General features: G+C 34.0%; 2 protein-coding genes and 2 long non-coding RNA genes across 4 annotated transcripts in view; 3 read left to right on the top strand and 1 right to left on the bottom strand.

The window, feature by feature from the left end:
* The first annotated feature begins 2 nt into the window (after nt 1–2).
* Nucleotides 3–6,716, top strand: LOC125671390 (peroxisome biogenesis factor 10-like). The gene is made up of 7 exons (XM_048907117.2): nt 3–160; nt 2,032–2,112; nt 2,217–2,293; nt 2,748–2,996; nt 4,509–4,666; nt 6,165–6,294; nt 6,447–6,716. Exons 1-7 carry the CDS (start codon nt 52–54, stop codon nt 6,525–6,527), a joined length of 885 nt encoding a protein of 294 aa, XP_048763074.2. The 5' UTR covers nt 3–51; the 3' UTR covers nt 6,528–6,716.
* Nucleotides 6,717–7,782: 1,066 nt separating this feature from the next.
* Nucleotides 7,783–8,642, bottom strand: LOC125675345 (uncharacterized). Its single transcript, XR_007370448.2, has 2 exons — nt 8,263–8,642; nt 7,783–8,054 (listed from the first exon to the last, which is right to left on the bottom strand). It is a non-coding gene; the product is annotated as an uncharacterized LOC125675345 (long non-coding RNA).
* Nucleotides 8,643–8,698: 56 nt separating this feature from the next.
* LOC130054267 (uncharacterized) lies at nt 8,699–9,960 on the top strand. The gene is made up of 2 exons (XR_008802564.1): nt 8,699–8,784; nt 9,440–9,960. It is a non-coding gene; the product is annotated as an uncharacterized LOC130054267 (long non-coding RNA).
* Nucleotides 9,961–12,650: 2,690 nt separating this feature from the next.
* Nucleotides 12,651–27,968, top strand: part of LOC125671384 (DNA ligase 4-like) — a 16,955-nt gene continuing 1,637 nt past the window's right edge. Inside the window, exons 1-18 of the mRNA XM_056163461.1 lie at nt 12,651–12,968; nt 15,196–15,273; nt 15,377–15,478; nt 15,570–15,878; nt 16,482–16,586; nt 17,160–17,266; nt 18,929–19,074; nt 19,833–20,034; nt 21,100–21,382; nt 21,516–21,683; nt 22,244–22,381; nt 22,977–23,123; nt 23,758–23,875; nt 25,630–25,762; nt 25,924–26,059; nt 26,684–26,775; nt 27,163–27,315; nt 27,883–27,968. The exon at nt 27,883–27,968 is cut by the window's right edge and continues 1,637 nt beyond it. Of these exons, the coding sequence (XP_056019436.1) occupies nt 12,777–12,968; nt 15,196–15,273; nt 15,377–15,478; nt 15,570–15,878; nt 16,482–16,586; nt 17,160–17,266; nt 18,929–19,074; nt 19,833–20,034; nt 21,100–21,382; nt 21,516–21,683; nt 22,244–22,381; nt 22,977–23,123; nt 23,758–23,875; nt 25,630–25,762; nt 25,924–26,059; nt 26,684–26,775; nt 27,163–27,315; nt 27,883–27,968 (2,695 nt within the window). The 5' untranslated portion in view covers nt 12,651–12,776. The remainder of the gene's footprint in view (nt 12,969–15,195; nt 15,274–15,376; nt 15,479–15,569; nt 15,879–16,481; nt 16,587–17,159; nt 17,267–18,928; nt 19,075–19,832; nt 20,035–21,099; nt 21,383–21,515; nt 21,684–22,243; nt 22,382–22,976; nt 23,124–23,757; nt 23,876–25,629; nt 25,763–25,923; nt 26,060–26,683; nt 26,776–27,162; nt 27,316–27,882) is intronic.

Genomic DNA, 27,968 nt, shown 5'->3' with positions numbered 1-27,968 from the left:
TTTACACAATACTTACTTTCTGTTTGTCGCACCTACAACAAGTCGCCCAAAATGAGACAGCCAGCTGGTGTTGCAGAAATTCTCAGATCTCACCAGAAAGATGACATTTATGTTGGATATCTAAAGAATTCAGTATCTGAAGTTTTTCAAGAAATATTTGGTTTGTAACTTGTATTTGAACCATGCAATGCAAATATTCTAAACTTCACTCACATTTAGGACATACAAGATAAAAACTCAGGGACTTGCCACATTTATGATATTTATAAGGGTATTTACTAATTTACTAAAGTTTGATATGTCTGTGAATAAATGCATAGGCCTATATGTGACAAGTCCCTGTGGGCTGTGATATGTCTCAGACATAAATAAAATGCATATAATTATGTGACAAGTCCCTGACGGGGGAATGGAGAAAGGAGTGTTAGAGAGGGAAGAAAATTTGCGGGAAGACCGAGGAAGGAGCCGTCTGTCTACACCCCACCCCCTCAGAACGTGTCCCTATTCTATTATTTTTATGTATAGTGGCTGGTGTTCTGATGCTATATGTTACAGTGATATATTTTTCTTCCATGTAACCAACCCTCTTTAGTTTAAACAATATAATGATAGTAATATCCTTTATTTATACAGGATATTGCACTTTTAGTTATACAAACTAGTTTACATTGTGATCTTGTCTATAGCATATAAATATAACCATCAGGATAAATACTGTAGTATAAACAGAATATACTTATAGATTTATTTCAGATTTGCTGGACTTTGCCTCGCCCAATTTGGAATTCAAATTCAAACACGCTGTATCATGTCCCAAACTGTGTAGTGAATCTATCTGTATCTATGAATACGGTATAAGTGGAATTTTTAGTGAGACAAAGATTTAGGGATTTTCCCATAAAAATTGGTATACAATGTATATATTTAGTGAGAGCTAATTCTAGTAAATTTATAATTCTGTGAAAGATAACTATTACCTAAGATAATAAGATATGGAATGAATTGTTAGCGATATTCAATTTTAGTGATCTAGACACCCTCGCTAATAATGCCAAAATTAAATCCTCGCTAAAAATTCTGCTTATACGGTATTTCTCAGATTCTGTTGGGCTATGATATGAGATGGGGGAGGGCACACTAGTCACGATGGTTTGCAAGCACAGATTTAAAATTTATCCCACTGAATACCTTGACAAAATTTGTTCCGATTTGAAGATTTCAGTAGTGTGTTTAATAAATGTTACTCAACTATCAAATTGATCACCGCATATATGTATCATATTGAACATCATATAATTACAATATTAAACTTTACAGTCAAAAATATGAAAAATTAAATTGAATAAAGAAATCATGTAAATCCCTGATTAAAACTGAATTTGGACATTAGTTGGAAGCAAATATGTAAGCTACACAGTTTCTTATGTCACTTGTGCATGATGTTATAGTTGTCAGACTAACGATGTTATAGTTGTCAGATTTACACACACCCTCTACGAAGAAGTTGTATTGAAAATTTCAGGATGTCATGTGAATTGTGACATCATAATTGTCAATTCAAAGACACTCCCTTCACAAAGTTGGTATTTGAAATTTTGGGACGTTGCATATTCATTTTTATCCAATCATAAATCTACAAATTGTTTGAAGCGGATAGTCTTCATTACATAGCATGGTGATGTGTGCTCTGGTTTGAACTCACGATCCTTGCATTTTAAATAATCTTTGAATGGTAAACCTGAAGAATAAAGTTAATGCACAAACTACATCTAGTATGAAAGAAATGGCCTTTAACAATGTTAAACCTGAAGAATAACGTAAATGTACAAACTACATCTAGTATGAAAGAAGTGGCCTTTAACATGTAAGCATTCAGCCACGTTCACTCTCTTGCACTTTCTTGAGTTCCTCCTGTTTTATGTTTGCAACTTTGGACACCATGTTGGGTTTGTAATATTAGTTACAGATACAACAAGCAAGTAAGGATGGATACACATGAGGGTTTCAACTCACAATCTATTTATATTTCAGGTCCTGGTATATGGATAAGATGGAAAAATGAAGTGGATCGTGTGGCTGAAGTCACTTATTTCTTGCTCACAACAGTTGCAGGTACAATGTATATTTTTTGTAACTGATAATTTGAAGATCTCTATCAGTTTGTGAATTAATATACATGTATAATGATTGTGCATTGATTTGTTTTGTCATTTCAGGATATCAGACAGTGGGAGAGGAGTATGTCAACATTATACAAATTGATAAACACAGACTAAATCTTCCATCAAAACTGGTATGTTAGCTGTAGTATCATTTATGTATTTCATTTATTTCAACTATTATTTAATACAAACGTCTTAGGGGAATCATATTCACACTAATTTCACTGTAAAACAATTTTGATAAAAAAAATTCTAATATACTAAAAACTAAAGGCAGCCCAGAATGCCAGGTGTCTTTTTTCATTAAAGTCACAACTCAGAATGTCGAATATCTTTTCATTAAAGTCACAGCTCAGAATATCGAATATCTTTTCATCAGAGCCACACAAGTGCCTCAGTGTCAAATACAGATTCTAACCACTTCTGTTAACCTATTTCAGTGAAGAACTTCAAAAATTCCTATGTAATTTCAGAACTTCATCCTCAAACTATGATCCTTTTGGTTAGATTATTGCACTGGTGGCACTTGACTAATAGTTCAGAACTTGATCAAACCCTGGAACTAATAAATTACATAATTTCCAGAAACGGTTGATAATGGTGTCTGTGCATGTGTTTGGCCCTTATGGAGTGATGCGCTTTTTAGACTGGGTGGAAAAGAAGTTTCAGTCTGGTGAGTGGGACAACGTTCCTAAGGAAACAAGGGAGATTATCCTGAAATCACTTCCTATTCTTCAACAAGCTCTCTCACTGCTGCAGAGGTTTCATCTGGCCTTCTTTTATCTCCGAGGTGTGTACTATCACATCGCCAAACGATTGACAGATGTCAGCTATGTAAGTCTTATTTTTACTCAGGTATTCTAAACAATTACTAGAGTGTCTTTTTTTTTAAAATTCACAGGTAATGATTAGTACCAAAATGGCTTCAGCTGATTTTCAGGTCAATGTCAGTTGTCAAGGTTCATTTTATGCCCCCCTTTGAAAAAGAGGGGGCATATTGTTTTGCAACTGTCGGTCGGTCTATAGACCATGTGTTGTCCGCTCAATATCTTGAGAACCATTCACTTGATTGTAATGATATTTCATATGTGGGTTGGTTATAAAAAGAAGAGGACCCCTATTGTTTTTCAGGTCAAAAGGTTAAAGGTCAAGGGTCAATCTACTCTGGACATAGGAATATACTGTCCGCTCAATATCTTGAGAACCCTTTGCTTGACAGAAATCAGACTTGGTACACTGGTACATCATCAGGAGAAGATGACACCTATTGATTTTGAGGTCACATGGTCAAAGGTCAAGGGTCAATCTGGACATAGGAATATATTGGCCACTGAATGTCTCAAGAATCCTTTGCTTGACAGACATCAAACTTGGTACACTGGTATATCTTTAAAAGAAGATGACCCATATTGATTTTGAGGTCACATGGTCAAAGGTCAAGGCTCAAACTGGACATAGGAATATACTGTCCGGTCAATATCTTGAGAACCCTTTGCTTGACAGACATCAAACTTGGTACACTGGTACATCTTCAGAAAAAGATGACCCCTAATGATTTTGAGGTCACATGGTCAAAGGTCAAGGGTCAAACTGGACATTGGAATATACTGTCCGGTCAATATCTTGAGAACCCTTTGCTTGACAGACATCAAACTTGGTACACTGGTACATCTTCAGAAAAAGATGACCCCTAATGATTTTGAGGTCACATGGTCAAAGGTCAAGGGTCAAACTGGACATAGGAATATACTGTCTGTTCAATATCTTGAGAACACTTTGCTTGACAGACATCAAACTTGGTACACTGGTACATCATCAGGAGAAGATGACTACTAATGAATTTGAGGTCACATGGTCAAAGGTTAAAGGTCAAACCGGACATAGGAATATACTGTCCCTTCAATATCTTGAGAACCCTTTGCTTGACAGACATCAAACATGGTACACTGGTACATCTTCAGGAGTTGATGACCCCTATTGAATTTTAGGTCACATGGTCAATCCACTCTTGACATAGGAAGATATTGTCTGCTCAGTATTTTGAATTGATGATACTACTCTCAATTAAATGATAGGTGTGTGTATAACCCTTTTCAATTTTGCACCATGGGGGGCATATGTGTTTTACAAACATCTCTTGTTTAGCAATCATTTTATGACTTATGAATTAGAAACTTTTCACTAATAGTCATCAAGGTCCATAGGAAAATTGATGAACCCAATTGGATTTCTGGTCAAAAGGTCATCATGTTTTCTTTAACATAGATTTCAGTTTCGGAGATATGTGTGTTTTACAAACACGTCTTGTAATTGTAAAGACTCAGTGTTAGGTATGGTATGTTGCAGATCAAGTTCAGTTTATCCAACACAGACGGATCCTCGGTACAACAGAGCTTCAAGGCTCTTGGCTGGTTGTCCTTAGCTCAGCTTGGCTTCAGTGTTTTACAGCTGTTGTATCAGAGTTACAAATCATCGAAATCACTATCGTCTCATACAGAAATCAGGTAGGCAGCAGTAAGATCAGCTCTAGAATTTTGACACATCTTTCATTACCCCCACCAAGAGGTTGTTATGAGCCTTGTTAGATATCCCTAAAAGTAAATGATCATAGATTAATTACAGTAAAATTTCATAAAAGGGTAAAAATTTGGTAAAAAAGAATGCCGATTAGTAATCCTAAGATATGATGTCATCGATTTTAGAATTTTACGGGGGAAAATATGACGAAGGTACACATTTTTGTACTATCATTTTACCCTTCACAAATACAAATGATGAGTGATACTGATAGAAATATTATTTTTCACAAACTTGCTAAGTTTTTATATGCCCATCTTTAGACAGGACGTATTATGGTACAGCGATGTCTACGTCCATTCGTCTGTCCATCCATCTGTTTAGGGTTTTCTGTTTCTATTTTCATTTTTATGTCACAAATCAAGCTGAAACTTGCTATGTAGCTTCTTTGTGAATCATTCTAGGTCATATTGGAATTTTGATCCATTTTTACCACGCTTGCAGGAGTTGTGCCCCTTTATTTGAAAATTATTGTGGAGGGTACATAATTTGTCTGGCAAACTCCTCCCACAATTTTCAAATGAGGACCATCTTGTTTTATAAAGTGTTTGTACGGATATTGATGATGCGCATGTGGCAAAGATTTTGATTTTCTTCAATTTTTGAGAAAAATACAGGTTGTTGAAATCGGTCCGTTTTGAGGTAATATTACAAAATGAGTACATGACTTGTTAGGTGAACTCCTCCCACAGTTTTCAAGTGATGGATATTGAAGGTGTGCATGTGGCAGGGATTTTGATTTTCAATTTTTGAGAAAATTACAAGTTATTGAACTTCGTCAGTTTTGAGGAATTATTGCATATAGAGGACATGATTTGTCTTTTATTTTTCCTTCCACAGTTTTCAAGTGAGGACCTTCTTATTTTACAGAGTATTTTTTATGGGTATGGAAGATGTGCATATGGCAAGGATTTTGATTTTCCTCGAGTTTTAAGAATATTACATGTTGTTGAACTTAGTCTATTTTGAGGAAATATTATATTAAATAAAGGACATCCTCTCACAGTTAAATTTGGGTAAACATTTTACCCACAGAACATTTGGTATGTTTATCTGCTTCCTCTCATAGTTTTAAGCCAAGACCCTTTATTCATATTATACAAAGAAAGTACATGTATGTCACAGCCTGATACTACCTGAAGCAAATTTTTACAAATTATGGCTTAGGAAAACATTTTCACCAGTGTATTATGTACAGTTGCGGTACTCTTGATAAAATAAAAACAAATATTTTAGAAATTGCATTTTTAAATCATAAAATGACAGCAGATGAAATGCTCAATATATTCGTGATTTTCATCATTTAAGAATTAGAATTTTAGAAAAAATCTTTCATTCAAATCTCAAATTTTATTTTTCACATTAATGAGGAGGAAAGTTTGGCAAAAATTGCAAGAACTGGGAAAAAAATCAATGTTTTTGCAGTGCAAGAACAGCAAGTGACACTGCAGACAGGAAATGCTGTTTATGTTTGGAGACGAGGAGGAAACCTACGGCGACACCTTGTGGCCATTTGTTCTGTTGGCACTGTATTTATGAATGGTGCTCGACTAAGGTACACTGTATACTGTCAATGTTTATTTTGCTTTATAAACTTGAGTTTCATTATTATTTTGAATATACATGTATCTCAAATTGGCCTTTCTATAGTGTAGTAATATCCCGAGGGAGCAATTAAGTAAAAAACTTTTAAATTCTCTTTTCCAGCTAGAGTGTCCTATATGTAGAGAAAATTTGCAACCACAGAAGTTAGTCTTTTTACAGAATTATGACCCACCAGAAGGATAAAAGCACAGGTGTTTTAATGTGACATTTGTTTTTGAAATCCTGAACACTTTAACCATGGATGAAAACAAAAGTCAGTTGTTGAAAACCTTCTAGGAGGGACCAGAGATGTCTACAATTTGTGATTTACAAACCATCTCATGTGATATTGTTAATTTTATTAAAAATGAAATAAATATTGATAAAAACAAATTATTTTGCTTGTAATGTATTAAATAAAAACCAAATACACTGGACAGTTTTCACAGTACAGTGACGTAAGGGGTCTGTAATTTTTTGAAATGTCATTAATATTACATCTTGATGAAATTGCTTAAAGAAAACAATGTGTTTTCCTCATTTGCAAGAAATTGTTTTGATAAAAAAGGACAAAACAGAACTCATGGTGTTCATTCCGAAACAAATAGATCTGAAAATCTTGACTTTCACATTTCATTCGGAGGAAACATTATAACTGAGACCTGTTGTGTGAAAAATCTTCGGACAATTTTGACAAGTCAATTACTATGGACAAGCAGTGTAGTTCCGTTGCAAGATCATGTTACATGCATATCCATCGGATAGGTAGCATTCGTCCATTCATCTCTGAGGTCGCATGTAAGATACTTGTGAACTCTTTGGTAACACCGAGATTAGATTATGGAATTGTCCTATTATATGGAGTGAACAAGCAATATACGAACAAACTTCATTGTGTACAGAACACTGCTGCCAGCCCTCATGAAAATTTTAGTCTGAAATTTTCCTGAAACATTTCTGAAATTTTCCTGAAACATTCCAGAATTGTCTATCTGAATCAAGTCTGAAACAAAAGTCTGAAACATGCCTGTAATTGGAACATTCCAGGCATGTTTCAGACTTGGTGTTTCAGCCAATTGCGAGTGATGTTTCAGCCAAAATTTCAGCAATGTTTCATACAGTTTTCAAACTATAAGTAAGCAAGGTTTCAGAAATATTCAGCAATTATTCAGTGCCGTTTCAGCAATTATTCAGCACTGTTTCAGAAATTATTCAGCACTGTTTCAGCAAATATTAAGTACTGTTTCAGCAATTATTCAGCACTGTTTCAGCAATTATTCAGTGCTGTTTCAGCAAATATTAAGTACTGTTTCAGCAATTATTCAGTGCTGTTTCAGCAAATATTCAGTGCCGTTTCAGCAATAATACCCCACCTATTCAGCAATGTTACATCACTTATTCAGCAAGGATATGCTAGCTTTTCATCCAGCAATATACTTTAAAAAATAATCGAGACAAATATATTTCAATTTTTATTTTTCATTCAAAATATCAAGTCTTAAATTGTCTTTTTCAGGCACTACCTTTTTTATAATTTAAATTTCCATTTACTGTTTACTTGGTATTACATCCTACCGGGTCTTCCCACCTCTCTGATTAGAAATAGCTAGCTGTTGTAGGCCTTATAGTCCACTATGAGGTAATCATTCTGATTGTCATATAGATCTATAGGCCTTGTCTGTATCCAACGAATTTTTAGGATAATCCACTTCTTAATTTGCTTGAATCCATCTGAAATTATACTAGCATACATGTACATTGTAAACTTAACAATGTGTTTAATCTTATAAATAATGATCGAAGTTCATATAAATTCATGATCTTAATTAATTCAACATGGAATGCTTCAAATTTATGTGATCGAAAGTTCTGATTTTTACATAGTACAGGCACTTAATTAATAGGACTATTAGGTTAACATTAACACAAAAATTCATACCTCGAACTGCTAACAAAATGGCGTCGAAGATTCAGGCCAGGGAAACCAAGATCTGGAGGTTTTCATGCTTATGCATTCTCCCTCAAGGTATTTACTAAAATCTTTTCTTGGATCCTTTATACAGGAGAGTGGAATCGCATTAAATTCATCTTCACCCACTCATACAACGATGGCGTTATGATTTCAATACATGGCTGTTGATCAAACGAAATTTTTCCCGCGTGCAATACTTCCGTCTGCGATGAATATTAAACTGGTACCCTTATCGACCTCGCCTATTTCGTATGTAGGTAGCATCGATCAGCGGGGAACCAGTTTACAAATATTTTAAAAAAAATATTGTCAAAAGTATTATAGCTCTTAAAATAAAGGATATATTCCAATATTTCTCCTATAAATTTTTTTTATCGATTTTTTTAATACTTTGTAATTGATTGACAACTTCCGTCAACATCAGAAGAAAACACAGAAGATGGAGGCCGGAGGGGCAGTGCAGTGAGAAGATTCTGCCTTACTTAACATGTAAGTTTCAAAACCAAAATAATATAGGCTTAAATTATGATTGAAAATGACAGTCATATAAATAAATGGCACTTGGTTTCAATTTTGAAGTAGAGGTGACTGTCTAATGAAAGTCGCCGATTTTTTTGGATTTATTTTTTTAAACTTACGATTTTTGTTAGACCTAGGACACCCATGTTTTCTTATGTAACAGTGTGTAAAGATTTCAAGCTAAATGCACAATTGAATTTCACTGCCCACAGTTATAACAAGTAGGATTACACACGTTGTAATTGTAAAACGACAAAGTTACGACGACCCGAATTTTCTCAACACAATTTCGCAATCTCTTGCTAGTGCCATTCTTCCATACTTTCACAACGTCTCGTAGGTTGAAAAATTCAAAAAATGCTTAATGCAGTTTTGTATTTGATTCCAATTGCAAAAACATACTATGGTAAAGCAGTTTAAGTATATCTATGACACAAAATTCTCTTGAATTCATACATTGAAATATTACGTCATTAGACCTGAATTACGATTATAAATCAAATATACAGCATGAGTAATACAGCAATAGATACTCAAGAATTTGCTTGAAATGTAGGACTGTGTGATTGTATTGTTATGGAGCCTCTAATTAATATATTCATATATTGTTATTATATTTTTTCAGTAAGTCATTCTTAGGAGAACTTCTTAGTAGATAATAAGCAGGCTGACTCTTTATAAATTGGGAAGAGGAAGGAGTCGGAACTGTACATTCTGGAGGGAGTGGCTTGTGCTGAGTTTTATTTTTTAAGGAAACTTCCATTCAACATGTTCAACAACAGAAAATTTGTGAATTAACCCACTGTAGAGTGCCAAAATCTGTTGCAACAGAATTATAGTTGCAGATTAATCTAATAGATCTGCCTGTGATGACCATGATTGGAACTATATCTTGTTTAGTAAATGGACTTAAATAATGATCAACTCCAAAAAGTACCAAAAACTGTTACAACAGAATTGCTACAGTATAGATGCCTGTGATGACCATGATGATCGAGACTAATATTTTTGATGAAGTGTTAAAGTGTATACACAGACACAAACATGGGCATAGTTAATTTGTTTTGTATTATATAATGTCCATTATGGGTTGATTTCATTGTCATGTCATATATTATGATTATAGTTTAAATAATTTATCTCCAAGGAATTTGTCTTTTCTCAGCATGATAAGTTGTCGCAATATTGCAGAGTTTCAGACAGTTTCAGCAATTTGAATGTTTCAGATGGAACTCAGCAATTTTAATTGATGTTTCAGACTGTCTCAGCAACTTGTCTGAATGTTTCAGTAATTAAGAAGTGTTTCAGCAATGCTCAAGGTGTTTCAGCATATGTACTGAAACATTTTCAGCATTGATTCAGCAAGAAACATTTCAGTAAGCAATGTTTCAGTAATTAAGAAATGTTTCAGCAATGCTCAAGGTGTTTCAGCATATATGCTGAAACATGTTCAGCATTGATTCAGCAAGAAAAATTTCAGTAAGCAACGTTTCAGATTTGTTTCAGATATCTTTCAGCAAATTTTCAGCAAAATATTTTCATGAGGGAGGGTGGTAATGTGGACAGAAAAATACGAACACATTACGCCTGTTCTGATCCAGTTGCATTGGCCTCCAGTCGGGTACCGTATTCAATACAAAATTCTGTTGTATGTTTAGAAGTGTCATCACAACCTGGCTCCTAGATATCAATGTCAGAACTGATAACACCATACACACAAGATCGGAATCAGCCTGTCTGGTTATACTCCGTGTAACCAAGACAAACGGGAGGTTTGACATGGTGGCAGCGACACTCTAGAACGGTCTGCCATGTGGTTTTAGAAATGTAAAGAAACTCGACTGTTTTAAAAGAAATTTAAAGATCCACATATTTCATCTTACGCTGTGATTCTGTTTTTATGTGTATTTATTAAGGAGGTATGCTACACCAGAGAAATTTGATGTAGATGAAAAGTGGAGGATATGTACAACAATATTTTGAAGTTGAAAATTTTCAAATTTACTTTATTTTGTCAAAAAATACAATTTTAGTAGAAGGTAATCTGAAAAAAATTTAAAACCCCTGCTGGACTCGAACATACGACCTACAGTTCAGCAGTCGGTATTCTAACCTACTGAGCTACTCGGCTAGGTACTCAAATGGAAAAGGAAAAGTCAAATATTGCTGATATCGATTTTTTCATCCATGTTTTTATAGGAAGTCAGCCATTATGACGATGTAGAGTACTACCTTAACAACAACAAAAAAAAAACCAAAAACTCTAACTATTGATCTTGATAATGTTTTGATAATTTTATAGATGTAAGATTTTATGTCATACTGTCATTTAATTGTTGGGTTTTTTTTTGTTTTTTATTTTGTTAATGCTTTCTTCTCACCGCTATCGTTGTAAAGTGCCCAAGAGTAATTTGTTTTATATAAGGCGCTATATAAATTTTACTTATTATTATTGTTATTAGATTAGCCATGGAAATTACTGTAGGAAAAGAGACTTGATATTTTGAGTTCATGTGAAATAAGGCTTTCATCTCTAGAAAAATTTAAATGATTAAGTAAGATTGACAAGAGTTGCTTCCCCTGACACGATCAGAAGTTTTGCTTTCCACATATTCGATTTAAAGAGAACTTTTCAACATATATTGTTTGTAGTAAAGATTTGATCAAATTTAAATTTACACTATATAAAGATGAGTATTAAGAATTAAACAAAGAGTCTGAGGTTTAAAGAGAAAAAAACCTGACTCTGTGTGAAGACCCCTATAATTGACCCAGCCTTATCCCTGAGGTACATTGTTCAAATATTCTTAAACTATTTAAAATTCAGAGGATTTTCAGGTATTAATGTAATTTTAGTCTTTCTGATCTGAAGCTCATGAAATCCCATTCTATTTTCACTATGTAATCTGTATGATCGGGTTGACTTAGGAGGTATGCTAATTATACACCAGGGAAATTTGATATGGATGAAAAGTGAACGAAATGTACAACAATATATTTTGAAATTGAAAACTTTCAAATTCAATTTATTTAGGCAAAAAATGCAGTTTTAGTTAAAAGCAATGTGAGAAAAATTTGAAACCCCTGCTGGACTCGAACCCCCCAATCTACAGTTCAGCAGTTGATTTGCTAACCTATAGCTATACTTTCTTGCATCATGTTGACAAAGTCTGAAGTAGAATGAGTTCCATGTAGGTTAGGAAGAAATCTATGCCATATTAGAAAGCCTACAAAGAGATAAATATGCCACCATATCATAATTTTTTCATCATTGGAACCCATACTGCATAAGGTTTAAATTCTCTCGACAGTAACAACCATGAATTTTCTTCGAATTGTGTCAACATGCAAAATAATTATGTCAACATTCAACTCATTAAACATTAATTTATTCTTCACTCAAGATGTAGATATGCAACTTATTTAAAAGTTTACATGCAAGCTGATGATTATATGTCAATCTGCAATTCATAAGGTGAATCCACAGGCACTTGTTTCTGTAAATAACTTACGACTTCTGTATACTAATAATTATTAGTATACAGAGGTCGCAAGTTATTTACAGAAATGAGTGCCTGTGGTTGAATCATGCAGCTAGGGGTTTGTAATTGCACATCTTTGTTATATTAATATGAAACTATATCATATAATATTGAGATGCATGATATAACTAGCACCTAGGTCTAGATTTGTGACATTTCACTGAAAGTTGTGATGTCTCTAAATTAGTGATAAATTCTAGGTGGGACGAAAAACCAATCAATTGATCACTGTACACTGGCCGAATTGTCAGTGGTTCGAATTAACCAGACACCTAAGAAAACTGGAACTCTTCAAGCTTTGGAGGTAAATTTATTTTTTGTGTATATTGTTCAAGTCAGCAAATTGAGAACAGTACTGGGACAGTAGGGTATATATGTATTTTTAGGCCTTCTGTCAGTCCAGTATAGATTTTGATAAATATGGAGGAAGATGACATAGACTCAAAACCAGACATTACAGTGGCATCCAAGGTGTCTTTTGCAGAATTATGTGGTCTTCTAGAAAAAATTTCTAAAATCCATGGCAATGATAAAAAGAAAGGAATGTTGGGAAAATTTGTGGAGACATGGCGTAATTTCCACAAGGATCTACATAAAGAGAATCCAGACACTGTGAGTTCTAAATGTGTAAATTGATTTCGGGTGTTTTGTCAACTTTCTCTAGATACTCTGATAGTTTTAAAATAATCAACAGGTTGGGAACACTTCCCCTACAGTGAGATATTCTCGCAAAAACGCGATTATCCCTCTATAGCGAGATTAAATATGTCCTGTACAACTAAGAAAAACACCTGTGGAGTACATCTCTTCGTGTTTCACGTGAAAAGAAGAAAAAGTGCTAAAATGTCCGATACTTCTGCAAATATAATATATTTTACGGTGTGACTGTGTTTGAGGGCAAAGCAAACAAATTTTGGCCTTAGTATCTATATCCAAAACAGAACAAAAACAACCCAAAGTTAGCACGAGGACGGAACTGTATCAAAGCATCCTAATTTTGGATATTTGATCCGCCTACATATTGAACGCGGGAAATATAACGCAATTGATGTAAACAGTACATTGTGACGTCATATTCAGCGTCATTATTTAGCAAATTTACAAACATAGCATTTGAACCACAACAACAAACATAATCAAAACACTCACGATGTGCATTAGATTTCAGACTCCTTCCCTCTTACGCAGTAATATGAATATGAATTTTCTTGATTGTGTTGTAAATTTTATGGAGACAATTCGTTTCATGCTAAGTGTGTGTTGCACTTATTCAGCATTGCACGGAATTTGCCATTATTTTCAATAAAGACACCAAAAACACTTGTTTATGGTAATGTTTATTTTCTCGATAAAGAGGGATAATCGCATTTTAGCAAGAAGATCTCGCTATAGCCTAATAGGGGATGTGTTCCCAACCTGATCAAATGGCACAGCTTGCACAATAAGATTTTTATATGTCTATCTCGCAAAAATCAGTCTGTACAGTAATATACTAAGAAGGGTTTTGTAGTAAGGAAAGGAGATATATATGACTTGAGCAGGAATTGACCCCTTCATTATTGATAATATGTCTTACGGCGTGACTGTGTTTGAGGGCGAAGCAAAAAGTATTGGCATTAGTATCCAGATCCATAACAGGACAAAAAATATCCCAAAGTTATCACCTAATGTGTGAGGACAGTGCTCAATCAAAGTACATTTTCTAACTTTAGACATTTTTGATCCGCCTATTCATTGAACGCGGGGAAACTGCAATTGATGTAAACGGTGCATTGTGACGTCATATTCAGCGTCGGAGTAAACACAAATTCACAAACATAGGAGACATGGTACAATCACGTTAATGGAGGAGTGGTTATATATGATTAAAAAAATAAGATTTACATGGTTTTACGGATTTTGTGTAACATCTCAGAATGACGTGAACTTGGGTACACGAGATTCAAAATGGAGAAATACATGTCCATGCGCCATTAGTTTTCTATATTTTACTTTTAAACATGTTTATACATGTTACCTATAGGGAGAGCTCCGCTCTCAAGGCCCAAAGGGCCGTGAGAGGGCGAAGCCCTCTATTAGTCAGGTGCTTTAACCACTGAGCTATCCATGCAGATATCCACAGTCCACCAACTACATTCTTCCTTTGTAAATAGTCTCTCATAAATAGTCTCTAACCTAATCTCAACTGAGATTTGGCCTGGCTGAATATTTGGTGAAGGCATCAGTCCAAATACATGTATTCAGCTGAGCCGAATCTCAGCAGAGATTAATTTCTGACCCTGAAGACAACAACACGAGTTCACTCCTGTCAGGACTAACTGTAATAAATGCCTGAATAGGGTTAAATACAAACAACACTATTTGTGAAGAATACATTTGGCTGGACCATTAATTGGACCCAGCACTACATTACCTGTCAGATGCTCAAGGGTAAAGTATAAAGAATGTACTACTGGTGGCTCCAGTTAACTCCAAGTCCACAGTACTGCTGAAAAGATTTGAGAGGTCAAGTTGTTTGAGTCTGGTAAGAAAAATGATTTTTTTTTTCTAATGAAATATTACAATGTTCATTTCAATCACTTGATTGTTTATATATCCTATACTTTCCATCCACTTTGATATGTCTTACTAGGTGTGTTATTTTGGGTTGTCATGGTTATCTGACATAGCCAAACTCTTTTATTCAACCATTAGAGGCAGGAAAAGAGTGATTCATGGGGAAAATGTTGTTTTGTAGTTAATTTACTTCACATAAATAATATTCTCCATGCCATGATGGGATTTGTGTTATTGAGTTGCATATCAAATTCACACATCTTAAAATTTTGTATATTTACAGACTGATTCTTTCTACTCGGCGATGAGACTTCTGCTACCACAGCTTGAGAAACAGCGAGCTGCCTATGGTATCAAGGAGGTATGTGTATCATGTTTTATCATGTTCAACTTGGTTCTCTATACACATAAAGAAATTTAACAAATTTTGATCTATACATCATTGTTGTTTTTATATTTTACAGCATATGTTGGCTAAGCTATTGATTGAAGTATTGTGCTTGGGAAAAGATAGTGCCGATTCAAACAGACTGCTGAACTACAAAGCTCCGAAAGCTGCCAAAGGCGTATGTTATATGTCACAAAAATCTAATTGATTCATATTGATGGTCAATTTGGAAACTTTGATACATATAACAAGAATTTCATTATGTTTAGGATGCGGGTGATTTTGCAGCTGTGGCGTATTTTGTTCTCAAAAATCGCTGTCCTGAAAAGGGGACACTAACTATTCAGGAAGTCAACGATTGTCTGGACGGCATTGCAACGAACAACGCAGCAAAGAAGAAGGACCTCGTTCGCAAAAACATTCTAAAGCTCCTGACCAACATGTCTGCCATTGAATTGAAGTGGCTCATCAGGATGATTGTCAAGGAACTGAAAATTGGGCTCAGTCAGACATCAGTATTCACTGTGTATCACTCTGATGCAGAGGAATTCTATAATGTTAACAACAACCTTGAAAAGGTGCCTATTTTTGTTTACTGTTGATTGTTTATTGTTAACTTGGAAATACACACATGTTGTTTATTACATTTATTCATATATGGTATTTGTGTTATTTGTGGGCTTTATTTCCTCGATGACAATATATTTAACTATGAACTACATGTGCAAAACAGAACAGCTGATATGTGAGGAATATTTTCACTAAAATTCTTACTTGCTTAAATAGTCTAAATTAAATATGTTTTTAAAAACTTTTGATCTAAAAGGTGTTGTCCACCAAATATTTTTCTGGACCAACTGGAAGTGAAAATACATTTTATTGTTAGGACTGATAGATAAGTTTAGAAATCCAGTATACAAGAATCAGATTTCAAAAACTCTTCTGAATTACCTTCACTTGTAAATTTCCACATTTACAGTATGTGAATCAATACATGAAATGAGGTTTTTTTTTACCTACATGGATTATATATTCTTCATCCTACCACATACTGAAACTGTTCATGTCTGTTCAGACTGCGACAAGGGAGACCACTTGATAGAGTATTTCATAACAAATGAAAATCGTCAGAACATTTACTATTCAGGAATTACAAGTTGAATTTGTTACACTTCATGCAGGTTTGTCGAATGTTGAGGGACAAAAGCGTGAGAATGCATGAGATTGGTATAGAAGTGTTCTCTCCCTTTACTCCAATGCTTGGTGAGAGGGCAGCACCAGACCAGGTAGAAACATTATGTCATCACTAATGTATGATGAGAAATACAATTTTTTTAAAAATTATTATTTGAAACTGAAAATCCTTGTACATGTGCATAAAAATAAATAATTATTAGAATGGATAACTATTAAACAACTGCAGTAACAATATTAAAATATGGAAAAACAATGAAGAAATATTTTTTAAAAATCTTAATTTGAATACACTGTATTGTATCACAAAATGTCTGTGAATCTCGAGAACTTTCATAATTGAGTAAACCATATATATTAACCATGATTATTGTTGTGTGTATCCCATTATTGGATGTTCTTGTCATTAATTAATACAAAGGCTAGCAAATCATCGAAAATAGTACTAAATGGCTATAGAATTGATTTTATTTTATGCTTCCTGTTTTGTCATAAGTAGTATATATTTAGTACATGTATATGAAAATTGGATATATTGGGGTTTTAATACAAATGTATAAATTTATTCCAGTAATGAAAGAAAACAAAATACAGAGTTTAAAACTTCACACGTTTCATGAAATACTGGATTTTTCGTATTTTATTTTTCTGTTTTCTCATTATAGGTTGAAAAATTGATGGGTGGCAAGCCTTATATTGTAGAAACAAAATTTGATGGAGAGAGAATCTTGCTGCACAAACAGGATGGAGAATACAAATATTTTTCTAGGAGGTGACTAAAGCTTTAAACTTATCTTTTACAATACATCAGGTCACCATGGTATTTAGGAGAGGTTACTTCCACATATGAGGGTTATCTAAAAAGTTCATGGACATGTATAAAAAATTTATATAATGACGACAATAGTAGGAATGTATAAAATTTTGATATAGACTATAATTGTGTTAAAATTAGCACAATGCATATTGGTATATCAAAGTTATCGGCATATTTGCTACGTGTATGCAAGCTGCACGGCCCAGCCCGACACTGAAGAAATCAACGTGTTTGTAACATTGCGATTCCTGATTTCCTTTATTTTTCGACGTAGTCTTACTTGTCTGCATTTGCCTTTCTTGTGATCATCTGATAAGAATCTCGGCACCCACTTTGCACAGACATGACTCATATTAAAGTCTTCAATAAGGATATTAAATACCGAAGAATTGCTAACTCCACACATAGATGTGACTTCCCTTAAAGTAAGATGTCTGTCTGACGTCATGGTATTTCGTGCTATCTTATATAGCAGAGGTCATACAGACATCTCAGCGTCCTTTAAATCACAAATTCCTTCTGAAATATGTTTTTGCCACCAATGATCTTGACACTATCTGATATTTTTAAGCTCCCTCCACTATTTTTTTTTCATCTCTATCAGCATTTTTCCAAGCTGAACACAGAAATTGACAACAGCAGGCTGCTCCATGTGCATTGCCGACGTGGTTTTTCTGGCGTGTTTTTAAGGCATTTTCTTAATGTATTTTCTTTCAAAATCCTTTTATTGTGACATAACCGATAACATATAAAAATGTTGTAACTGATTTAATCTATGTCACAATTTTTTTACGTTCCAATACATGTTTTAAAATCTATAACCATTTACATAAAAAACTCTTTAACGAAGTTTTACCTTGGGGTGTGCACACCTGTTGGGGGTCTTTAAGATGGTAATTTCTGCATTCAAGATTATTAACATGATCAAAAACCACTTTATTTTGAATTGGAATTTTACAACAAACATTTTGGTATATGGAATATATATCTTCACCCAATAAAATGGCAAAAACATAATTGACCACAACCTTTCTTGGACAACCCTCATATATATGTCATATGAATGAAACTAACATAATTTTTTTTAAACCAAACTGTTCATAATGTAAAGAATATTATTCGAGTATCATCTCTATCAAGTTCGGGAGAAATGATACTTTATTTTATGCCAACATGTACAGTTCAAAATTAATTTATCATCAATGGTTGCTATGTATTTTTAAACAGATGGACATTTATTTGAATTTAGGAAAACACATTTCTGGTGGTCCCCACGTGTGTTTGTATGGGTATAATTGTGATGTCACATACCGCATTTATAATTTATTGAAGTAGAATTCATTCAATATGATGCAAAAAGTGCTATTTTTCAAAAGTTTTCGGACATGGTTACTGTGGTTACATGCAAACAACACAATTAAACTTTCAAATTCTGTCACTATACATATTTAACATCTAAAAATCAGCTTTGTTATTTTGATACGACCACTTCTGAATAGTTCTTTAATTACTAAAATGGATGAACATTATACAGAATATGTTAAGAAACTGAATACAATTAAAATAAAAAGTATATCTTTAAGTACCTACATGGACAACGAACATCTTGTTTTGCAGTGGTAATGAGTACACAAGCACCTTTGGGTCCAATCAGTATGATGGAAACCTGACTCCATTCATTCATGACTGCTTCCAGTCATCTGTGACGTCCTGTATTCTTGATGGAGAAATGATAGGTTATGATGCTGCAACAAACACATTTGGTATTATCTATATTTCTTGTATACATTAGATGTAATAATTAATCTTGAATGACAAAAGTAAAGAGATCTATTTGATAGAGAATTATTAATATACCCAATTATGCAGGAAAATTTGGGGATGATCTTTTGAATGATTTCAGATTCCATTTAGAATATGTGTGATTATAAGTTCACTTGAGTCATAGGCTAGCATATTTGATCAAACTTTGTCTATTGTTGTCTTTGAACTCCAATAGAACCACATTGTCATTTTCAGGCAAACGTTGCACAAAACATTCTGTGGTAAATGGAATTCAAGTTTGCTTGAATCAAGGGCGACATCCCTTTCCAAGGGGGAGATAATTGGGAAATATTGAAAAAGAATAACTGTTAAGAAAAGGACAAAACTTGTAGGAAATCTTCTTTATATATTGGATATTCAAATTTGTTTAAGCCATGAACCCTGGGGAACAAGTCTTTTAATTTCATTGGCTAATCAAAATCATACATAGCAATCATATGGCTTTGTTATATTAGCTACACTTTTGTGTATTTCTGATTGGCTAGACTAGAATGGAACCAAAATGAGGTTTCAGATGGCATTGGAAAATTCAATTCATGGGTGAGCAGTATGGCCCATGGACCTTTTTTTTTTTGGTTATTTTTTGTAGTGTTTTGTTTTTTCTTTTTAGAACTAATAATTGTTATATATATTTGATATAAATGTAAATTATTTCTCTTCCTTCATTATCGTATTAAACTGTATTGCTAATTTTCAGCCACTAAGGCCATGAACACTGACATTAAGCATCAAAGAGAGGAAGGATATCAGCCATGTTATTATGCTTTTGACCTTATCATGCTAAATGATCGTGTCCTTACCAACCAACCTTTGAAGGAGCGACTGGAATCACTGAAGACTGTGTTTAACGAGAAAGAAGGGCGGTTTCTTCTCAGTAAACACGCAGAAGCCAGTACTAAGTAAGTTCTCATTAGAATGTTGGAAATATCAGATATCTGAAGGATTGAGATGGGTAAAAAGATAACAGACAGACTGTAAGCTCAAACAAAAATAATATACATGTCTCCATGACCATCAACTAAGAATAGACTGGAGTCTTTTGGGATTGTATATATTCTTGAGTTGTTCAAATACCTGGAACACATAGTGTAAATACTTTAATGATATTTTGAATGAAATTTAAAATCTACTCTCAGCATGAATTTCATTGACTTAAAATATCATTATTTCATGGATCAGATGCATTTCAAAATTTGACTTCAGTCTATTCTCAGTTTATGGTCATGGAGCCTGGACTTAAAGATCAACATAATTGTGTGTCACAAACGTCTAGATTACAGACAATGAGTTATTGAATGCAGTCATGTTTTGGATATAACATTGCTCCTCTTACATGGAATGACTCAAATTTACCATGTGTTTAAACTTATTTTCTCTCCTAACTTTAGCATGTAATATTGCACTTGTCCTGAAGATGTGTGTTGGTGTTGGTTCAAGGTCATGTCAATGTTAAGGGTCTGGTATTTTGTCTGAGCTATAATTTTGTTGGATGCATTTTAGTATATTATTGTTTGTAATAGAGATGCTATGATCTTGTTGTTTGTAATAGAGATGCTATGATCTTGAATCAAGGTCACAAGGGAATGAGAGATGTTGAAGTGTGTCTGAACTAAAAACTTTGCTCTCCTTACCTGAAATGGCATCAGTTGTTGCTCATAACCTACATGTGTTTAACATTCTCAATCAAGGTCATGTCACAAGGTAATGAGATGTTAAAAAATTGTGTCCAGTCTATATCTTTTGCTCCTTGTCTGTTTATGGGTACATTATCCCATACCACATTATTCAAGGCCATAATTTTGTAATGGACCAGAACATGTATTAGTAGATCATACTTGGGTGTGTTGATACACTGATTTAATTAGGAATGGGGAAGACATCCGTTTTGTTGAACCATTCAGTTAAGAATAAAGTTCAGTATGAAAACAAAATGAAGTTGTGATCAATATCTATGTATATTTCAGTCAAGAATGTGCAGAAGCATTGAACGAGGCAATTGATGGCAGAGAGGAGGGAATAATGGTGAAGAATCCAGACTCTGTGTACCGACCCAACACCAGAAAAGGAGGCTGGTTCAAAATTAAGCCAGAGTATGTAGGGGGTCTGATGGATGAACTAGATGTCTTAGTGGTGGGGGGATTCTTTGGGGTGGGTCATCGTAGTGGGATGATGTCACACTTCCTGTGTGCTCTAGCTGTCCCAGAGGAGGATGGAAGTCACCCAACAGTTTTCCATTCCTTCTGCAAGGTAAAAATTTCTTTCTGCAAAATTCATTTTGTGTAGAACCTGTAAGATTTTTATATCTTCATGCCAGATTTCCACACACACACACCCCATGTTGATTTTTTCTGTACCATTGATCATACATTCAAACATAAAGGTTGGATCAGGATACTCAAAAAAGGAACTGGCAGAGTTCAACAAGAAATTAGCAGATCACTGGAAGGTTTTCAACAAGAAAAACCCACCGTCTTCAATCATTTTGGCTTCAGGATTCAAAGAGAAACCAGATGCTTATATTGAACCTGAAAATTCATGCATTGTTCAGGTTAGAGATTATTGCAGATGCTTAGCAAATGTCCCTCACTTCTGTAAAAGCAAGGGATATTAATTTGGGTTGGTCTGTAACACCTTAGTTTCCAGATGATTTCTCGAATACTCTTCATGCTTTAGAAATAAAACTTCACATGGCAAGTCTCTATAGCTAAATAATGGCCCCATTTCCTTTTATGTCTAAAGGTCAAAGGTCACATATTGTGAGAAGCCATTTCAAGATTATCTCACAAATACTGTTTGAGCTTTAGCAATGAAACTTTATACAGTAAAACACAGTTACAGTGAACACTCTTATAATGAAGTCATGCTTACAGTAAAGTGATTTTCATTCTCTATAGCTTTGAAACAGATTATGAACTTACTGGATGTAATGAATTACATTGATAACGAATTAAAATTGTTCTTTCCTAGCACTTCGTTATAAGAGGGTTTTACTGTATGAAGGATCAAAACTATCTATTAAATTTGTGTAATTTCTTCTAGCAGGGAATATCAAGCTTTAGATTGGATTTTGTTTTTCTTTTTACCTTGTTTAATCCATATTGTGGACAGATAAAGGCAGCAGAAATCATTGACAGTGACAGGTTTAAGACCGGATTTACACTGAGGTTCCCACGTGTGGAGAAATTCCGAGATGACAAATCGTGGCATGAGTGTATGACCGTGCCTGAGGTCAAAGAGATGAAAGATGTAAGTAAAATGACTAGAGATGAATTTCCTGTTAACTAAGACCTGCCAGTTTCTTTTGAACTGGACTGTGTTTGATATTGTCCTTTGTTTCCTTTCTCTCCTGCTCAGTAGCCAACCACTTGCCATTTGGATGAGTAGGAAAAGTTTTGATAAGGCCTTTCTGTAGTCCACAAAATTCCAAAAGTTATGATTATGATACAGAATTGAAGTTTTCCCTTCTGCAAATACAGGAAGTTAATACCTTATTTGCTGTAAAAACCCCTATTAGCATTTCAAGAAATAAACAGGCCACAAAATTCAATTTAAGGAATGCATTTTACATTGTTCTGTGTTTCAGGCTCCTACAGTGGACATAATAAAGTACTGTGGAATCATTAGAATTCATGGTGGCTCAATTTTCGTGGGTACCCCTCACCCACGAATATACATCCTCAACGAATAAAGACATTCCAGAGTTATCTTTCTTACAAATATATAAATCCACGAAATTACATCCCCACGAACCCGTAAAAATTCAGCAATCCACGAAAATTGGCCCCCACAAATTTAAATGATTCTACAGTATTAGTATTTGATATAATTTCTCTCTTGATAGAGAGCTGGAGGGAAACTTGCTGGAGGAAAAGTAGAATTGAGAGAAGAAGATGAACCAACAAAGAAGAAGCGTAAAATTGTAACTCATGTGATCAGGCCGACACTGGGAGCACAGTTCAGAGCTGCAGACCTATCCAACATCACTCAAGTAATCTCCTGCGGGCTCAGCTTTGCATTTACAATGTCCGTTATAAGGAGAAAAATTTACCTAGTTATTTTCACTCACGTTGTGTAAAGAAAATACCCAAGCCATTTTTGCATCCCATTCTGATTAGTTGTATGCATGTGTTAAGGAAGTATGTCACACCTAAGAAAATTATAATGGATGGAAAATATCAAATGTATGTATGTACATTAATTGTATGGTTTTTAAAATTTATATTTTACATTGATTTAGCGAAAAATAGCTGTTTTATTGTAAGGTCTTTGAGAAGAAAAAAAAAATCTTAACTTCATAAATCTTGATTGCCAACTGTACACTTTAATCCACAGAGATAAAGAGGTGAGGTTAAAAAAATTGAAGTGATAAGAAAGATGTTACTGATGTTGATGTATTTGTGACATACTTTTCCTTTTGAAATGTGGTGGTGTAATTTTTCATTTAATACTTATCATCATGGAACTTTATCTATTGTAAATTGTCGATTTCCAGATCTAGAAAAATCTGAAAAACTTTTTACTAAATTCTTGCACCAGGAAAATATATTTTGTATGTTGTTCATTGTGCTGATTTGCATTAAAAATTTATTGTATGAAGTGGTAATTTAATGAATGTATTTTAGACTTCATCGATGTTTGAAGGAAAAGAATTTTGTGTGATCAATGGTCCGCCATCCCTTGGTAAGCCAGCAATTGAGAAAAAGGTAGTGGAGTTTGGTGGTTCTGTTGTTCAAAACCCAGGTAAGAATATACATGTATAAATACCTGTAAGTTTCGTTATGATCAAATATTTAAAAAAGTTATTGTGTAAACAATGATATTGATTACTAGGTATTCAATATTTGTCTCACCCCCCCCCCCCCCCCCCCCCCCCCCCCCTTAAAAAACAATATAGATTTTTCCTTCAAAACTTAGAAATTGTTTCTTGTGCTAAGACACAATGACATGCTTTTTTTAAAATCACCTTAGCCAAAGACTCACATGAACTTTTCTAATTAAGAATTATCTGTTGCCATTGATTGCTAATTAAGAATTATCTGTTGCCTTTGATTGCTAATTAAGAATTATATGTTGCCATGGATTGGCTAATTAAGAATTATCTGTTGCCATTGATTGGCTAATTAAGAATTATCTGTTGCCATTGATTACTTTGTCTCTTACCTAGAAATACATACACAGCTAACTCCACATGTATTGAAATTCAGTGAACCCAACAAAATATTCCAATATAACAGAAGTTCAGGGAACCCAACAAAATATTCCAATATGACAGAAGTTCAGGGAGCCCAACAAAATATTCCAATATAACAGAAGTTCAGGGAGCCCCACAAAATATTCCAATATAACAAAAGTTCAGGGAGCCCCACAAAATATTCCAATATAACAAAAGTTCAGGGAGCCCAACAAAATATTCCAATATGACAGAAGTTCAGGGAGCCCAACCAAATATTCCAATATAACAGAAGTTCAGTGAACTCAACAAAATATTCCATTATAACAAAAGTTCAGTGAACCCAACAAAATATTCCAATATGACAAAAGTTCAGGGAGCCCAACAAAATATTCCAATATAACAGAAGTTCAGTGAACCCAACAAAATATTCCATTATAACAAAAGTTCAGTGAACCCAACAAAATATTCCATTATAACAGAATGATCAGCTTCTTGTGTGAATTAGATTGTGCACATACTTGGATCTGTTTACTCTACGTAATAATGCATGGGATGTTGGTGAGACTTTTAAATGTTATATTCCAGTAGGAACATGTAGAAAATTACTGCAAATTTTTTTTCTTAAAAACCATGAAGGTACACTCAGTCAGTTATGTTCCACATGCTAAATAGCATTGGTTTTTGATATTGTACATATGAAAATGCAACTGCTCAGGTGAGCAGTATAATCCATGGGCCTCTTGTTTGAATATTCTTGAATCACTGACAGACAGATAAACAAACAAATGTAAATGTACTCATATCCTTATTCCAGCTTCATTGGGGGAGGAAATACTTCTGTTATCAATCCAAAATGATTAAATCTGAAGTATTTTTTACAATAATTTAAGTACAGTTGAACTTCGATTTCTCGAACATCAATATTTCAAATACCATGGATATGTCGAAGTGAGCTGGAAGTCCCAACTACATTTTCTTTAAGTATTTTAACCTCAATATCTTGAACCCTCAGATATCTTGAATTTTCTCTTGGGCCCCATTGAGTTCGAGATAACAAGGTTTGACTGTACCTAATTTGCTGAAATCTATGTTCAGAAAGTAAAATTATGAGTGCTATATTGTAAAGAACTTGAGTATATCAATAAATTATTGATTAATGAATAAAAGCAAAGCCTCGGTTTTTCAAACAGGAAACTTCTTGCAAATTGACCTTAAAACATGATCATTGTAAAACTAATATTAATTACTAAGTAATCTGTAGTATGCATCATACAAGTGTAAATATAATTAATATTCCCATTTTGATTAATTTATATTTTAGGTACTACAACATTTTGCGTACTGACTGAAAAGGTTGTAATGAAGGTGACAAACTTAATGAAGCGTGACTTGTACGATATAGTGAAGGTGGACTGGTTCAAGAGATGCATGGATGCACAGAAATTTATTTCATGGTAATATGTCTCGTAAAATCGCTGTAAATGACACTATTAGAATTCAAATTAAGAAATAGGTTTCATAGTGAAAGGATGGCAGTTGCTGCAAGAAACTTCAATGGTTTTGGATGTGTTAAAACTCTGTATGAGAAGTATTGAAGTGATGATTTTTAAACTAGGGCACCGGCAGACATGATACACACCTCAGCAAAGACGCAGATGACTCTTAAGAAAGATTATGACGAGTTTGGTGATAGTTACACGCAGGACACCTCTCCAGAACAACTTCAGTACACCTTCAAACACATGGAAAATGTAGGTCTGGGAATATGTGTCTGGGAATGTTCACCATACTAATTACATGTACAGTTGTACTACTATTACATTATGTGATATTAATGTTTGACCTTCATTGTGGTGGGATACATTCATCACATGGAGTACTTTTATTAAATTTTGTATGGGGATATTAATGCCTGGTTCACACGGATGCGTATTAAATTTTACTTTGCATTAAATTTAATGAGAAGTAAAATAATGCGCATTAAATTAATTCGAATTAAATAGCTTTCACGCGGCGGTAATATTTAATGCAAAGTAAACTAATGCGTATTAAACTTGTGTGCATTTCTGAATTAACGGGTGTGCGAAATGAATATAAAAGAAGAGACTATATCATTGAAAATTATTTTTATTTCAAATTTGCCATTACACATGCGTTTACATTTAATGCGCATTAGCTTTGCTTCGCGTTCACACAAAACTAATGTGAAGTAAATGATTCTCATTAAATCGCAACGTAAATTTTAATTCGAAGTAAACTAATGCGCATTAAAATATCCGTGTGAACGTGGTTTAGATTTGATTCGTATTAACTTACGTTTAATGCGAATTAAATTCTCCATGTTAATGAGGTATAATATTTGACCTTCATTGTAGTGTGATACGTCCATCACATCAGAAGAAATGGCAGAAGTAGAAGAGAGATATTTCCCCGAGGATTCTCCATATGGGTTGTTTAGGACATGCAGGTGTGATTTGAAGTCACAGTACTAGTAATACTGTAAATGTATATTTTTAAGCACAGTACTTATTTCCACTAAGTCCATGGTCACATAAACTCGGCATAATCTTGTAACAGCGGACTAAAAGTATGTACGTTAATTTCATGTAAGCCACATGCAACTCGACAGAATATTATACCCGCAGACCGAATAAAAAAATGATAATCCGCAAAATTATGATTCCGTGAAATTAGGGACGTCTAAAGTGTTCATACTTAATAAAAGTAGATAAAATGAGACATCTGAAAAGAAATGTTAGAAATAATTACCTGTTTCATCATGTCCGTTCCTACTTTCATTCATTTGCTGTTGTACACAATGAATTTTTCCAAGGGTTTTTCATTTCTTCCTCAGATTTTACTTGGATAACAAACTTGTGATAGACGACACATCCACGCAAATCAAGAACTCATCTCTAGATTTTGTGGCCCTGGAGCTGAGATTTTTCGGTGGAACAGTCTCAGACTCGCTCAGTGATGAAGTCTCACATGTGATGGTTGACAAAAGGTCAGAACCTAATATGAATTTGTTTTGCCAAAAGTTTTGAGAGTTATGCAGTGTTTGATTACAAAATATACAAAATAGAAATTTGTCTGTAGGAAATTTGAATCTTGGATATTTTATTATACATGATTTTTTTCAACCAAGTTTGGATTTCAGAATCTGTTATATACCCCCAGAGGTGATCTCTTGTATATCTAATGAGGATTGAAAATATTTTTGTTGCGACTGCATGACACACTGAGGGCTTTTTTGTCTATGAAAAAGTTGCATTCTAACAGGGACAAAAAAAAGAATTTGAAATCATCGCTATGTGATTCTATAGGATAAAAATAAGATTCAAATTGGAGGTTTTTGATCATATTCAAATAAGATTCTGTGTAATCAAGTTCAGCATCAGTTCAGATAGACCATAGCAGATCTTTTGATAGATTGCAAATATGATGGCTGAAGTTCAAGTTTGTTCGTTATTTAAATACTTTTTTTCTTCTTGCCTAATTCTGAATAGCTAATTTGTTGAACATAATTATTCCTACGTAAAAATTTATTACATTCAATTGCATTTTTTTTCAGAGATTTAAGTAGAGTGCAAGAGCTCAAACAGGAGAGAAGAAAAAGAAGTAGAAAATTTCATATTGTGACAGAGGAATGGCTCCGTC

Source organism: Ostrea edulis, chromosome 4, assembly GCF_947568905.1.
Source record: "Ostrea edulis chromosome 4, xbOstEdul1.1, whole genome shotgun sequence".
NCBI lineage: Eukaryota > Metazoa > Mollusca > Bivalvia > Ostreida > Ostreidae > Ostrea > Ostrea edulis.
This window is presented reverse-complemented; position numbering and strand designations above follow the sequence as displayed.

Bases quoted from the DNA above. Each gene is read 5' to 3' on its own strand.
- LOC125671390 (XM_048907117.2), top strand. From the start codon at position 52: ATGAGACAGCCAGCTGGTGTTGCAGAAATTCTCAGATCTCACCAGAAA. The intron at 2,294-2,747 runs GTATGTTAGCTG...CATAATTTCCAG, and splicing joins TAAATCTTCCATCAAAACTG to AAACGGTTGATAATGGTGTC. The intron at 6,295-6,446 runs GTACACTGTATA...TCTCTTTTCCAG, and splicing joins ATGAATGGTGCTCGACTAAG to CTAGAGTGTCCTATATGTAG.